General features: G+C 33.7%; 1 protein-coding gene and 1 long non-coding RNA gene across 2 annotated transcripts; both read right to left on the bottom strand.

Annotated features, from left to right (window-relative positions):
• Positions 1-1,372: 1,372 nt before the first annotated feature.
• LOC132176904 (uncharacterized) lies at positions 1,373-4,937 on the bottom strand. Its single transcript, XR_009439681.2, has 3 exons — positions 4,765-4,937; positions 3,202-3,261; positions 1,373-1,589 (listed from the first exon to the last, which is right to left on the bottom strand). It is a non-coding gene; the product is annotated as an uncharacterized LOC132176904 (long non-coding RNA).
• Positions 4,938-7,262: 2,325 nt separating this feature from the next.
• Positions 7,263-13,665, bottom strand: LOC132182788 (sodium/calcium exchanger NCL-like). The gene is made up of 7 exons (XM_059596132.2): positions 13,278-13,665; positions 10,944-11,129; positions 10,307-10,488; positions 10,082-10,227; positions 9,435-9,711; positions 9,056-9,355; positions 7,263-7,784 (listed from the first exon to the last, which is right to left on the bottom strand). Exons 1-7 carry the CDS (start codon positions 13,663-13,665, stop codon positions 7,536-7,538), a joined length of 1,728 nt encoding a protein of 575 aa, XP_059452115.2. The 3' UTR covers positions 7,263-7,535.
• Positions 13,666-14,013: the final 348 nt, after the last annotated feature.

Below are 14,013 nucleotides of genomic sequence, written 5' to 3'. Positions count from 1 at the left end.
TTACATGGTAAATGAGTATGTGAGAGGCGAACGAAATTTAATTATTAGTTTATTTAAATTTCGGGGGCATTACATAAAACTTCGGTGTTTTATAGATTAGCATGTTTGATAGACTATGGATTAGGGTATTTTGCTGAGTAGAAGATGCTGATCGAATGGCTCATTTAGTTAGGTTTGCATAGAATGCTTAGACGATGTTATTTATTGTAGTTTTGTTTATTTGAAAGCTCTATGTTTACATTTGATGATAATGAATGATCTTGCTCAAGGATAATTTAGTTATGGCTCGTATCATTATTATTCTGCTTTCTACTATATTTTACTATGATAATTAGTGTTTAAATTAGTAAATTTAGCAAATTATAAGTTAATTAGTATGAAAGCACTACTTGTAATACTCAAAATTAATAAATTTAATTAGTTAGTTTTGGGTGCGTTATATGCCCCCATTATCAAACACAAATTAGACCCCATGTCTTGTCAAGGCTACACCTTGTCACATGAGGACACTTGGCCCACTTGTATGACGTCGGTAGACCCACGACAGCAGGGAGCCATGCTACTCATGCAGGTAATAAATGCCATACTCTTTCATTTTGGATATGAAGAATTTCTTTTATAACTATCCTTGCTAACTTAAGCATTAGAGTCATCTCTGACTTGCTCTCCGATTTCAGCGAGTCTCGTTCTCACTACAGGAAAATAGCTCTTTAGCGACGACCCTGAGTCGTCGCTAAACGCCCACATGTCGTCGCTGATGGTCATCAGCAACGACTATGGTCGTCGCTCCCAGTCGTTGCAAGTAATCCGTCGTTAAAGACTAAACAGCGACGACATTGAATGTCGTCGCTATTAATAATTATCAGCGACGACATTTGTCGTCGCTAATAACTATCAAAGTTTGTCGCTGAAAATACTTGTTAAAGTCAATGTCGTCGCTGATGACGCACATATCAGCGACGACAAATGTCGTCGCTGATGATGCACATATCAGCGACGACAAATGTCGTCGCTGATGATGCACATATCAGCGACGACATTGTCGTCGCTGATGACTCACACATCAGCGACGACAAATGTCGTCGCTAATGATGCATATATCAGCAACAACATTTAGCACACATCAGCAACGACAAATGTCATCGCTGATGATGCACATATCAGCAACAACATTTAGCACACATCAGCGACGACATTTGTCGTCGCTAATGACCCACACATCTGTGTTTCTAATGATCGTCGTCGTCAACATCAAATGCTTTTCTTTTTGGCCGATTAATGTTTTAAATTGTTAGGTATAAATGATCTAAACATAACAATATATTAAAGCTTACATAAGAACTCTTTCTAATTAAATATGTTAAAAGGTCTGAAACAGAGTTAATTACAAGTGAAGAAGTCTCAAAAATAGCCCGATAAAACTACATAATTGTCAAGTTTTTAAGCACTTGCCAAAGAAGGCATACATCAACAACAATGTTCCTTGAGAAATTAAACTTCATATGTAGCTAAGCAAACAAAGGATTACAAAGAAGGCTTCCCAGATGTAAGAACTGATAACTTGTACGACTCATCAATACCATATGTAACTGCACGGAGAAGAAGAGCATATATTAGACAAGAAAACTCACACACAAAAAATGCACATACAAATACAACAATAGCCCAAATCAAAGGATTTTCATTCTTTCACATCAACGATTTGTCTATGTATATGAACATTGCAGCACCCTTACCTTTATGTGTGTGTATAAATCCTTCCCTACATGGCACCTTAAGAAAAACCAAATCAAATATCTAAAATGTGAAGACATAAAAGTAGTTTATAGTGAAATATTCCAAAAACAGAGCAACATATATATAAAATGTGAGTAAATAATATGTTCAAGGGTCCAAAGTTTATAAGAATTGAAGAAGGCTTGAATTATACCAGGAGGCATTGGTACAAAGCGTAAAATTATTATTTTTTCCTGAGTGTCCAAAGCGTATTGGCAAGACATCATATACACTCTTTCTCTCATATGCTTCTCTTTTTTCACTTATTCTATTTATGTTAACATATTATCTATATCTTTAATTTGATGGAACAAAATCATAATATATCATGCAATAGGAAAGATGGATCTTTTTGCTTGCTACTAACGCAAACATTACCACTCTCAAGTATTATATGAGGCTTTATTAACTCCAATGAAAGGGCTCATTCATCAACCAACAAAAATAAATAAATGAAGGCATCATATCAAGCTATGATCCCAGACATATCATATACACCAAGATCCATTTTTAATGAAGATAAATTAAATTATCATATGTTTTACCATCACAACCCAATATTTAAGAAAACCTAACCATCCCATAATGTACGACTACACGCCCTCAACGCCCCTAACAAACCAAAGTTTATAAGTGCTCTAACTTCCCAAAAGAAACATTGGAATTTTCTGCAAATTGCAAATGCATTTTTTTTTCACCTTTTTTCAGTAAATAAGCACAACTTTTATGACCAAACAAAAACATTACAATCAACTCTCCTGTAAAAACTGGACCACAGTTGCTACAACAGCAACTCCACAAACACCAAACTACATTCTACAACAGCAACTCCACAAACACCAAACTACATTTCTGCAGAAACTACAATTTGAAAAAATGGTCTTAATATATTGACCAGCAATTGTTTTTTACTTGATGAGGATAGCAACCTGCATCTTATGGGGTAGCATAATAACTATCTTACCTTCTTATTCTTTTCCTTTCTCACTTGGAACCAAATTCTTTATGATCATTAGTACAAATCTATATATATATAATCTTAAAATAGAAGTTAAACTCGAATTGCTTCTAAATCCTTTTCGTAATTCTTCATTTTCACAATCAATTCAAGTACTCACAGTCAATGAGTAAGGCTAAAAAGCATAGAATTCCCCCATTAAAGTCACAACAGAGCATTTTATAGATAATTCAACTAGCATCATCAATAATTACTCTACACCCACGACGAATTCAATCAATTCAAGTCCAATTCCAGCAATTGCTACAACAACAACTCCACAAACAGCAAACACATCTACTAAGGAAATCAACAAAATTCTAAACTGTCTAATATATAAGGGGAAAATTGGCTACTGCACTTGTTTTTCAACTCATCCAAATTCCATCAAAGTAGTAAAGAAATCACAAAAAGAGCAAAATTCTTACCCATTTTCATGTCTCTTTAAACATTCCAATCAAAATGAGCAATATTCACACCTTGTGCTCCTATAACATATACAAAAGAGAACAAAGATGTCATCAGTAAAAAATTAGTTGTTCGGGTTCAATTAAAGCATAACGAAACATATCTATCACACAACAATTTTACCTAAAACACATGACATTAGGAGATCAAATTGGCGCATTGATTCTTGTCTAATTTCTTCTATTTGTTCATCTCTTTTTCTATCTTTTTCCACTAACTCATTTTGCAGTTCCACTAACTCATTTTGTCCACATTACATACAATTTACTTTTCGTTCAAATTTTTGCAGTGACTTTCTTCAAAAAAAAAAATTTCTTTCTTTTCCATTCCCATGGGGAAATACAAAAATGGTTTTCCTTCTATTAAAATCCATGCAATCCCCCCACAAAAATAGTTTTGTTCATTTTATATATATATATAATAATAATAATCACAAGAAAGTAAGAGAACACAACAACTCATGATCGATGCTGATCATCATCCTTCCTTGGATCTATATATGCCATCAAACCCATCAAACATATATGCCCGCCCCCCCTACGTTGACAAAAAAAAAATACTAAAATACATTTTTCTAATCACAATGCCAGGATTCACGGATGAAAATCGGCTGATTTTTCACCAACATCAATGATTGGACGAAAATTTATCAAATTAACTCCAACCAAATAATACCCAACAAAAATAATAAATAGTCCTATTTTTCCATTCATGGTGAAATTGATGTCAGCCTTACATCATTGCCAATACAAAACAAGATGATCAATACTTGCAATTTGCAAACAACCACGAAAAAGAATATATATATATATATATATGACGAATACTTGGCAACAACCAACAACCATATGATTTTGGTGATTGAATGAAATATAGCCAAAAGTGGTCAATTAATTAGATTACCCAATTGATGAAATGATGATCATAGCACAATCAGGTTCCAGGATTTTATTCAAACAATGCTAAAACATCAAACAGTAGAAGTGGGTCTCTCCCAATAACAGTTTCTTCACCTTAAATGGCTTTCAACTACAAATCAAAACATAGGACCAGTTCCTTTTCCTTCCCCCAGTTTTCTCGTCAACAAGAGGGTGAAATACGGATACTACCAAGCAACATAAGCACTATCATTAATCAGCCAAAGACTAAGTTTGGCTGTGAAGAAAATTGTAGGGAAAATAACATCAACAAGAATTTCAAAACTGAAAGTTTCACTTTTTTCGGTTTGAAAAATTATAGCATAAGCCTTCTCCCATTTTCCAGTGCTTTCTCAGCAGCCAAACAGATTAAAAACATACTTATATAGGAAAACCAGATACAACTTTCATTTAATATTAAAACCTGAGGAGGATCAACAGGAAACAACAAATTCCAGTAGTAATCAAACAGACTCAGGATTTTTTTTTTTAAAAAAAAATTAGTACAGAGAACTTAAAGAGACAAAGACAGAGAGACAAAGAAAAACAGATCGAGACAGAGACAGCAGAGAAGAAAAACAGAGACAGAGGCAGAGAGAGACTCACTAGTACAGGAACAGTAACGGCGGAATAATCGCCGGCCGGTTTCGACTGGAGAAGATGGACAGTGGGTTGGCCAATCGTGCGGGTCACTGGGCGCCGGAGTGAGAGAGAGATCGAGTGAGAGGGGGGTGTTTTTGAGGGAGAGAGATCGAGAGTGAGAGTGAGATTGAGAGTGAGAGTGAGAGTGATGAGGGAGGTGAGTGAGAGGGGGTGTTAGGGATTTGGGTGTTTTGAGGGTTGGGGGAAAAAAGAACGCCGTGTATCATGTATGAAATTTTTGTTCAAAAATTTCAGAAACCGCGCTACTGGTTGGCGCTTTTTCTGCACTCACATCAGCGGCGACTAATTACTTAAATTTTTTAAAAATAATTTTAATTAAAAATGTAGGGTAAATTTGAAATTCTATAACATTTATAAGGGTATAAAAGTCATTTTCAAGGAAAAATATAATTCACAAGATATTTTTTTATAATTTATTAATAGCTTAAATTTTTGAAATAAAAAAAAAAATACACCAATAATTAATATAAAAGAAATTCACCAATAATTAAAATAAAAATAGCGATGAATCAAACCAATTCACTAGGATCGATCGGATGTTCATATACATAAAAATTAATTAACCGTAGGAATAAATGAAATATATATACATTTGAAAACATCTTTTATATATATATAAATTAAGGTCACTTCATATATCAAGAAATTAAGAATCAAAATATAATAAATTATAAGCAATGTTTTGATGGTCATGATTGAAAAAGTAATTATGATATGATGTATCATAATTAAATAGAAAATTAGATCGATCATTTGATTGTATCACGATCAATCACATTAATATTGCACTTGGATCGATCGATTGAGATTATCACGATCAATCGGACTAATGATCAATCGGTTGATCTTATCATGATCGATTAGACGAATACACTAAGAGCAATCAGATGTTTGATCGAGCAATCAATTTTGTCAAATTGGATCAATCAATTGATTGTATCACGATCAATCACACTAATATTGCACTTGGATTGGTCGATTGAGATTATTATAATCAATCAGACTAATGATCGATCAGTTGATCTTATCCCGATCGATCAGACGAATACACTAAGAGTAATTAGATGTTCGATCAAACAATCAATTTTGTTAAATTAGATCGATCATTTGATTGTATCACGATCAACCACACTAATACTACACTTGGGTCGATCGGTTAATCTTGTCATGATCAATCAGACTAATACACTAAGAGAAATAGGATGTTTGATCGAACATTCAATTGTATCAAATTGGATCGATCATTTAATTGTATCACGATCAATCACACTAATGCATTTGGATTGATCAATTGAGATTATCACGATCAATCGGACTAATGATTAATCGATTGATCTTATCATGATCGATCTGACTAATACACTAAATCCTTTTTTTTTTTTTTTTTTCTTTCTTCAGAACCATTATGGTCAATCAGTTAATCTTTTAAAAGTTGCGACGACACTATCGTCACTAATTATGATTCTTATTTCAAGAAATATATTTAGCAACGACATTGTCGTCGCTAATTGAGATTTTAATCATTTTTATTTTATTATTTAGCGACGACAATTCTCATTAGCGACGACGAATTATTATTTTAATAATTTTTCTGTCATTATTTAGCGACGACACTGTCGTCGCAAAAGAGAATTCTCGTTAGCGACGACAATGTCGTCGCTAATTATGCTTTTAATCATTTTTATTTTATTATTTAGCGACGACAATGTCGTCGCTAATTAAAATTCTCATTAGCGACGACGATGCCGTCGCTGATTATTATTTTAATAATTTTTCTGTCATTATTTAGCGACGACACTGTCGTCGCAAAAGAGAATTCTCGTTATGTCGTTGCTAATTATGCTTTTAATAATTTTTCTTTAATTATTTAGTGACGACAGTGTCGTCGCTAATTAAAATTCTCATTAGCGACGACATTGTCGTCGCTAATGATCTGGACCCGTCACAACATTTTTGGCGGTCCTTTTCGCGCTTGAGAAAAAAATATTATTCCGACGTTAGCAACCACATATCAGCGACGACATCTAGTCGTCGCTGTTTCCAAATTTATTTTAATGAAATTAGGGACGACAAGAAATTGTCGTCGCTGATATTGGGCAATAGCGACGACTTTTGAGTCGTCGCTAAAAATATGGTCGCTAAAGACCAATTTTCCTGTAGTGTCTCTCAAGTGTTTCATTGTTTAGGAACGGTCGTTCATCTGATCCACTATGGTATCAGAATCATTGATATGTAAGCAGCAGGGGGGGCCCTGCCAAGTGCCAAAAAAGGGAAAAATAATTTCCAACTCTCCATCATTTTGAAGGATATTATAGAATTTGGCATTATATCATCGTATTGCTTCTTCTTTTGGATGAAATAGATTATTCTATTGCTTCCACCTAAAAAAGAAAACAGAAACCTGCAGGAAGCAAGCTTTCATAATGGAGGATCTATAGAAGATACCAATCATGTATTATTGAACTTCTTGATCGAAAAAAGAAAGCAAGTAACCTTCTTTAAAAAACATTTGTTGATGTACCATGTCCTACCACAAAACATGGCAGTAGTGGACCTTCTTATTATGCTCAAGAACTTTTCAGGACAGAAAAGCTTTTAGTTTTGAATAACTTGTGGAATGATTTCTCCAACAATAGAATATAAACATGAAACCTCCGAGAGCAAGCAGTGTGGCATAGATGGTTCCATTTGCTTCCTTGTAAAGAGGAAAGAGTCTACGACCACCCAACAACATTGTTAAGAATATAGACAAGCAACAAGGAAAGTGGATAAAGCGCATAGGCCACCAATGAAATCCAAAGAGGGAAAGTAGTGCGGAAACTGGCAATGAGACCCATCAAAATGCAGACGACCAGCACAACTAGCACCTCAGAGGAGAAGTCCCATGTCAAGTTGCGGAAGTAAACAAGACCCAAGAACACTGCTAGGGAAAGAACATTACCCATGGTCACTGACCCATATATCTGCACCACAATCATCACAAAGATTAGATACCCTTAAGGTTAAATTATCACTTATTTCAAAAGTTTAAGCTAATAAAAAATAATTAATTTTAATCATTTAACTAATATTCTAACATTTCCTGTTACGTGTTGATTTAAACTTTATCTTAATATATAAGTGAGGCCCAAAATATAAAATAATTTAATTAAAATTTGAGTGAATGAGAAAGACGAAATTTAAATTTAAAATCTTGGTTCTGATACTATGTTAAATCACTACTTATTCTAAAAAGCAATCTCTTGTACAAAGATGGACAAGAAATGGAAACAAAACGTTTCTCCATTCCAAAAGGTTAAACTAATAGGAGATGGTTGATTTTAATCATTTAATTAATATTCTAACACTCAAGATAACAAATTAACACTTCAAATTAAAAAAATTAAGGTTACGTTTCATACGAGAAATGATTATTCCATTAGATAAAAATGAATAACTTTCATTGGAAATGGAAGAATATAGAATAAAATAGCATTGAAGTAGCCATTCTTATGGCCCACGAGGGAACGACTATTCCTTAAATTTAAAAAAATTTTATTCCTCTCAATTTGAGAGGAATAGATATTCCTCAATTTATTCTCTCATGTGCCATGGAAATGGCTATTCCAAATATTAGAGTATATGTATACTTTAACACCATGATTATTTTATTCCACCTTTTCCCATTTTTAATAGAAGCTAATTCTTTTTTTTGGACAAAGTTTTCCTCCAAACTAGGTTAAAGGAATTTCCTTCAACCTAGTCTATAAAAATGACATGGACAAGAGTTTTTGTCCAAACTTGGTTGGAGGAATTTCCTCCAACTCAGTTTATAAAAATGACATGTGTCCCTTTTTTTTAATAAAATGTGAGATGGACATGAGTTTTAAAAATTATTTATTTCAACTTTGTCCCTACTATTAAAAAAACGTGTGCATCTTACATGTTCAAATGACACATGTCATTTGTATAGACTGAGTTTGAAGAAATTTCTCCAACCCAGTTTAGAGGAAAACTTTGTCATTTTTTTCTAATGAAATAATCATTCTGCATACCAAACGTACTCTAAGAAAATATTAGGAGTCTAAGAGAGAGAAGGTCCATTCGAAATATTGTCACATGAAATCGCGATTTAAGAGAGCTGTAACATGAGAAATTGTCTATTATTATTCCATCTATGCTCTCTTAATTAATGCAAGTTTTGAAAGACAAATGCAACTATTGGAAACAGAGTTGAAGGCAAGGAGAAGTAAACCTCTGAATACATCAAGGATGCCATTCTCGACTTCTTCTTTCTGGCAAAAATTAGAGTTGACACCACCTCACTGGAGCTAGCAAAGGGCAAAATGACAAATGAGACGAAGAAAGAAGGAATGCTGGTAGCAGTTGAGAAGTTGTCAACAACATCCACAAGGGGATCTGCAACTACAGCAGCAAGTAAAGTTCCCAGAAGCAACATGAAGCCTGCTTTGGAGGCATGCCACTTGGCATTCTCAATTCTCTCCACAACCTCATCATTCTGATCTCCCAAAAGCTCTTGTTCTTTCTTTGTTTTCTGCATATATGCATTTATAGATTTTCATCACACACACAGATGCATGCATATATATGATTGGAGCTAGGAAATTATATACCTGATGAAAATGATTGAGAAATCTTATTGATTGATCATCTTGGCTATCCCCACTTGTTCCAGATCGCCTAGCCTGTTTAAGCCATCTTGAAATTCCTTCAACAAATTCATTCACATCAACTCGTGTATCGCGAGATGTATCAAAATCTTTCATCACTTTTGCAATAGCATCATTAGTGTTTGCATCTAGCTCTTCAAAATTAATTCCTATTACCAGAGCTCTTAGCTCTGCCTCAGACAGGTGCCCATCTGAATTCTGATCAATTGTCTTAAACAACCTGCCATTGTAGTGCAATAGCAATTGGTTTAGAAGCTAAGATTTAGTTCATATTTATTGAATGTCAATAGTTTTATTGGTTATCTGTCTCAAAGTCAGATGTTTATTGTCCTTAACAAAAACATAGGTCTTGTTTGATGATAATATTTTTTTTTTTCTTGGAAAAAAAAGAAGAAGAAGGTATTAACAAACAATTTTAAATACAGAACATTCGCAAAATACTCAAAACTACTTTTACTTTTATGTAATATTAGAACATTTTTTAAACCAAAAAGCTGGGAAAAAAAAAAAAAAAACACTCTAAAAAGCGTTAACAAATGAATGATTGGAGGATAGATTCAAATAAAACAGAAAGTTTAACAAAGACTAACGTTTCTATGACATCTGTATTTGGTTGACCATCATCTTTAAAAAGTCTTCCCAGGGCACGCATTTTCAGATCTCTTAGGATTCCTGATATTACATGCTTATGCTTCGCGTAAGCGAGTCTTCTCTTCTGAATCCAGGGCTGGAAGATCTGCATTCATGTTTCAAAGGAAGATCTTCAAATAATATTAATATTATATCAATCGCTAATCAAATCAACTTGTAAATACCTGATAAAGGGTATAAGCAATCAATAAAGAAATGGACACAAGCAGCGAAACCAGAACTGCCAGGTGACTTAGAGAAGTTTTCTGGAAAACTTGAGGTAATTGGACTATTATTAACGGAATAATAGATATAATCATGATTCTAGCAGCATAGCTAGTCCAGATATCAGTGCTCACCCCAGATCCTGCAAAAATCCAGAGTGTTAGAGCATTCATTGGACTAGAAAAAAATTTCAAAAAAAACTCTACATCCAGCGAACCAAAATAACCAAAAATCTAGATGGGGGTGCCCTTCGGGCCACCTACAGCCTCATAGGTGGCTCACAAGCCACCCCAGAGGTGGCCGTGGGGCCTCTGGAAAGGCTACCCCCACCCTATTTTATGAATAGTGATGCTTAAACAGTAAAAAATAACATTTTAGTGATGTTTTCTAAAAACGTCACTATTCAAATATCATTAAACCTGATTTGTTTGTAGTGTACTAAATCTGTGCTTAATATTTGCTGAGCCAGACGTGAATGTTACGGCCTACATGTTATTAAACATATCCCACAGCAGAAACACTTGCGTAGGGAAAGGAAAGAGTTGCAGAAACCATGCAATTGAAGAGCTTGATTAACAGAAGTATAAAAGTGATTACCTGTTAAGCTAAATGTTTTTGTATCTTTCTGATCTACAGCAACTGAATTCTCCAGGTCACACTTGCCAACTACTAGACACGTGCCCCACAACATTGTTAAAAGCATTACAGTTGATCCAGCTAGCAACCCCATCCCAACCGATACCTGACTTTGAGCAGTTTCCGTGCTCCCAGAAAGTCCAGATGCTATATATTCATAATACCCGAGCTTATGTTATCTTATCATAAGTTTAATTTCTCAGTAAAATCACATAATGCAATGACAAGAAAGGAAGAAACAATTCTCCAATAATCAATTGACAAGTGTTTTACTTGCGAGAAATACATGAATTTTCTATTTTACATTCTCAAGTGCTTATTGATCCCTAACATGAGAATTGTCACGTCAGCTTTCTATACAATTTATTTTAATTCCACCTACAAGGACAGAACTAATATTTTTTGTGTGGGCAATACTCTGAACCTATGTATATAAATAAATACCTAGATGCAAAGAATAGTATAATAGAAAACTAAATTATCTAACCATCTAGGAGGCAAAAAAGTCATTATTGACCTAGTATGGTATAGAAAATGATATTTTTATAAAGATTTTTAAAAAATTTGGGGTGCCAAAAACCCTTCACTACTAAGGTAGGTCCGCCAACCATCGACTACTAAGGTAGATCAGTACCCTTCTGATTATTCTTCTTTTGTAATTGCCACATTAAAAAGTCAGCACTTGAGAGAGTACAATTTCTCTCTCTCTCTATATATATACAAAATCAATCAATCAGTAAGTGAAACAACAATGCGGTATATATTTGAAAAGTGAACAAGAAGGTCATAGAAGTGAATCTTCTATATTATGAAACATGCATATGGTCCAAATTGAATGTTTGGTGTGAACATAATTAAAGTACACATAAATATAATTGAATCCTCTATTTTTCACGGCACATCGTCGTTTTTTACTGCAACAGATCCTAAATACAAACGGCAAGTTGTTGAGTACACTGGCAGTCTGGTAGATCGTTGATTCCAAATAACCATGCATACTATGAATTGATATGATGGTTAAAATTGGTTGCTTTTTAATGACCCATTTTGCCCTTGGAAAAAATACTTCACACGTTCCAGAAGGGATAGAGTTTTCCTTTAAATTAGATTGAAAAAAAATTCATCCAACCTAATTTATAAAAATAACCTATATCCTTTTGTATGTGAGTTTTTACATGCATGTTAGAGTCGTGATTAAATAAATTTTTGCATTCACTTTTTATTAAATTTCTAATAATACTGCCATGTTATACCTAATTGGTATACCTAATAATTAGAAAGCCACATACATTATATTTAATAAAAAAAATTTAACAGAAAATTGTAAATTATGTATTCCGTACACGGTACATCAGGATGGCCACCAAAATTTCTTTCTAAAACTTTTTTTTTTTATATATTTTTTTCATATTTATATTTAATATTTTAATATTATAAATAAAAACACATTTGTATTAAGATAACCTAACCTCCAGCTCATCGTGCAATCGTGCGTCTAAAGTCTGCATCAGCACATGTCTCCACATCAGCAGTTGAATTTAAGTCCTAGTGCATCTCTCTAATGCAGCAATATATATATATATATATATATATATATATATATATATATATATATATATAAAAGTTCCACTTATAATATATTTATATATATTTAAGTTCAACTATCAGAACCTAAAGAAGTATAAGCCTATAACACAGCCTCTAACGGATAGGAATTTTCTTTTCCTTCTCTTCATAGCATTCAACTTGAACATATATAGTGTTACCTAAAAATTTCATTTCTCAGGAATTTTAGTTCTTGTGAATTTAAATTCTCAAGAACAAATTCTTAGCAATAGACACAAGAATTAATCGACTTTCGTGCTTTCTTATAAGGAATACGTTATTATTTCCCTACTCGACTTGTCAGAGAATATGCCAGTCTACTTTCTTAATGAATAAGTTTTTTTTTGTTATTTTATGTTTTTTCTAAGCGCCAGGAGAAGTTTTAAATTTACAAGAAATATGAGAAAAACAAAGAAACGACGGCATTATTGTCACGCGCGTATTGGTTTGTTGTGTAATATACGCCAACTCCAACTCCGTTTTAACGTTGTTAGGTGTGGAAAATAAGAAATTTGCGATCAAGTCAGAAAATTTGACTGGAAAAACCAGACATTTAAGCTAATAAACGCTTCTCTTTGTTCTACTTAATCCTCATCATTAAGCTTAAAATTTGACCAACATATATATATATATATATATATATATATATGAAAAATTAGGCAAAACAGGCAGGAAAGATGAAATGCTTACCGAGGATGATTGTTGCATCAGGAAGAGAGCTCAAAACAGGGAGGAAGAAGCCACCAATAATCCCAGGTCCGAGGATTTCCAGCAGAATCTCACTCCCATCAGACAACAACTTGGCACCCAAGAACATCAAGTAACTGTAGACAAGAATGAGAAAAACATTTCCTAGGACGGTGGTCGTGCATGGCAGAAATCCGTACGTCTCTGTGCAAGTATCCGACGAGAACAAGCGGTTGAGATAAAGAAGCTTTGGCTGGTGAAGACTGTGGACTCCGTCAGAGACATTATCGGACGGCGAGTCGCTTGTAATAAAAATTGGCCGGCTCCGGCAGGGGCTGGCTAGTGTAAGGAGGAAGATGGCTAGACAAAAGCATGCAACTTTATTTTCCATTATTCTAGCTCTGCTCTGTTAAAAGCTTTTTTGGATGATAAGTTTATGTTTAAAGGAGGCTGCAGGAGAGAGAGGAATATTTGATGGGAGACTTGGAAGCATTCAAAGTCAATTAAAAGAAATATTAGAGCTTATCAAATATATATATATATATATATATTAGAGAATTGATTAGTAGGTATACCTATAAGATGTGTGGAAGCATAATGGAAAATAAAATAATACAACTGTTTTTGTTTAGGAAAGTGTTAGGTGTTATTTGAAGTTCTCGAGGTCTTAGATAAATAATTTTTAAAAAAGAAATCGATAAGAGAAATAAGGGTTAGAGATTTTTAAAAAAAATAATAA

The sequence above is a fragment of the Corylus avellana genome, chromosome 5 (assembly GCF_965113065.1).
Source record: "Corylus avellana chromosome 5, dhCorAvel1.hap1.2, whole genome shotgun sequence".
Lineage (NCBI taxonomy): Eukaryota > Viridiplantae > Streptophyta > Magnoliopsida > Fagales > Betulaceae > Corylus > Corylus avellana.
This window is presented reverse-complemented; position numbering and strand designations above follow the sequence as displayed.

Coding starts and splice junctions, on each gene's coding strand:
- LOC132182788 (XM_059596132.2), bottom strand. CDS start 13,665: ATGGAAAATAAAGTTGCATGCTTTTGTCTAGCCATCTTCCTCCTTACA. Junction 11,130..13,277: donor TGATGCAACAATCATCCTCG/GTAAGCATTTCA, acceptor ATGAATATATAG/CATCTGGACTTTCTGGGAGC. Junction 9,712..10,081: donor AATACAGATGTCATAGAAAC/GTTAGTCTTTGT, acceptor CTACAATGGCAG/GTTGTTTAAGACAATTGATC.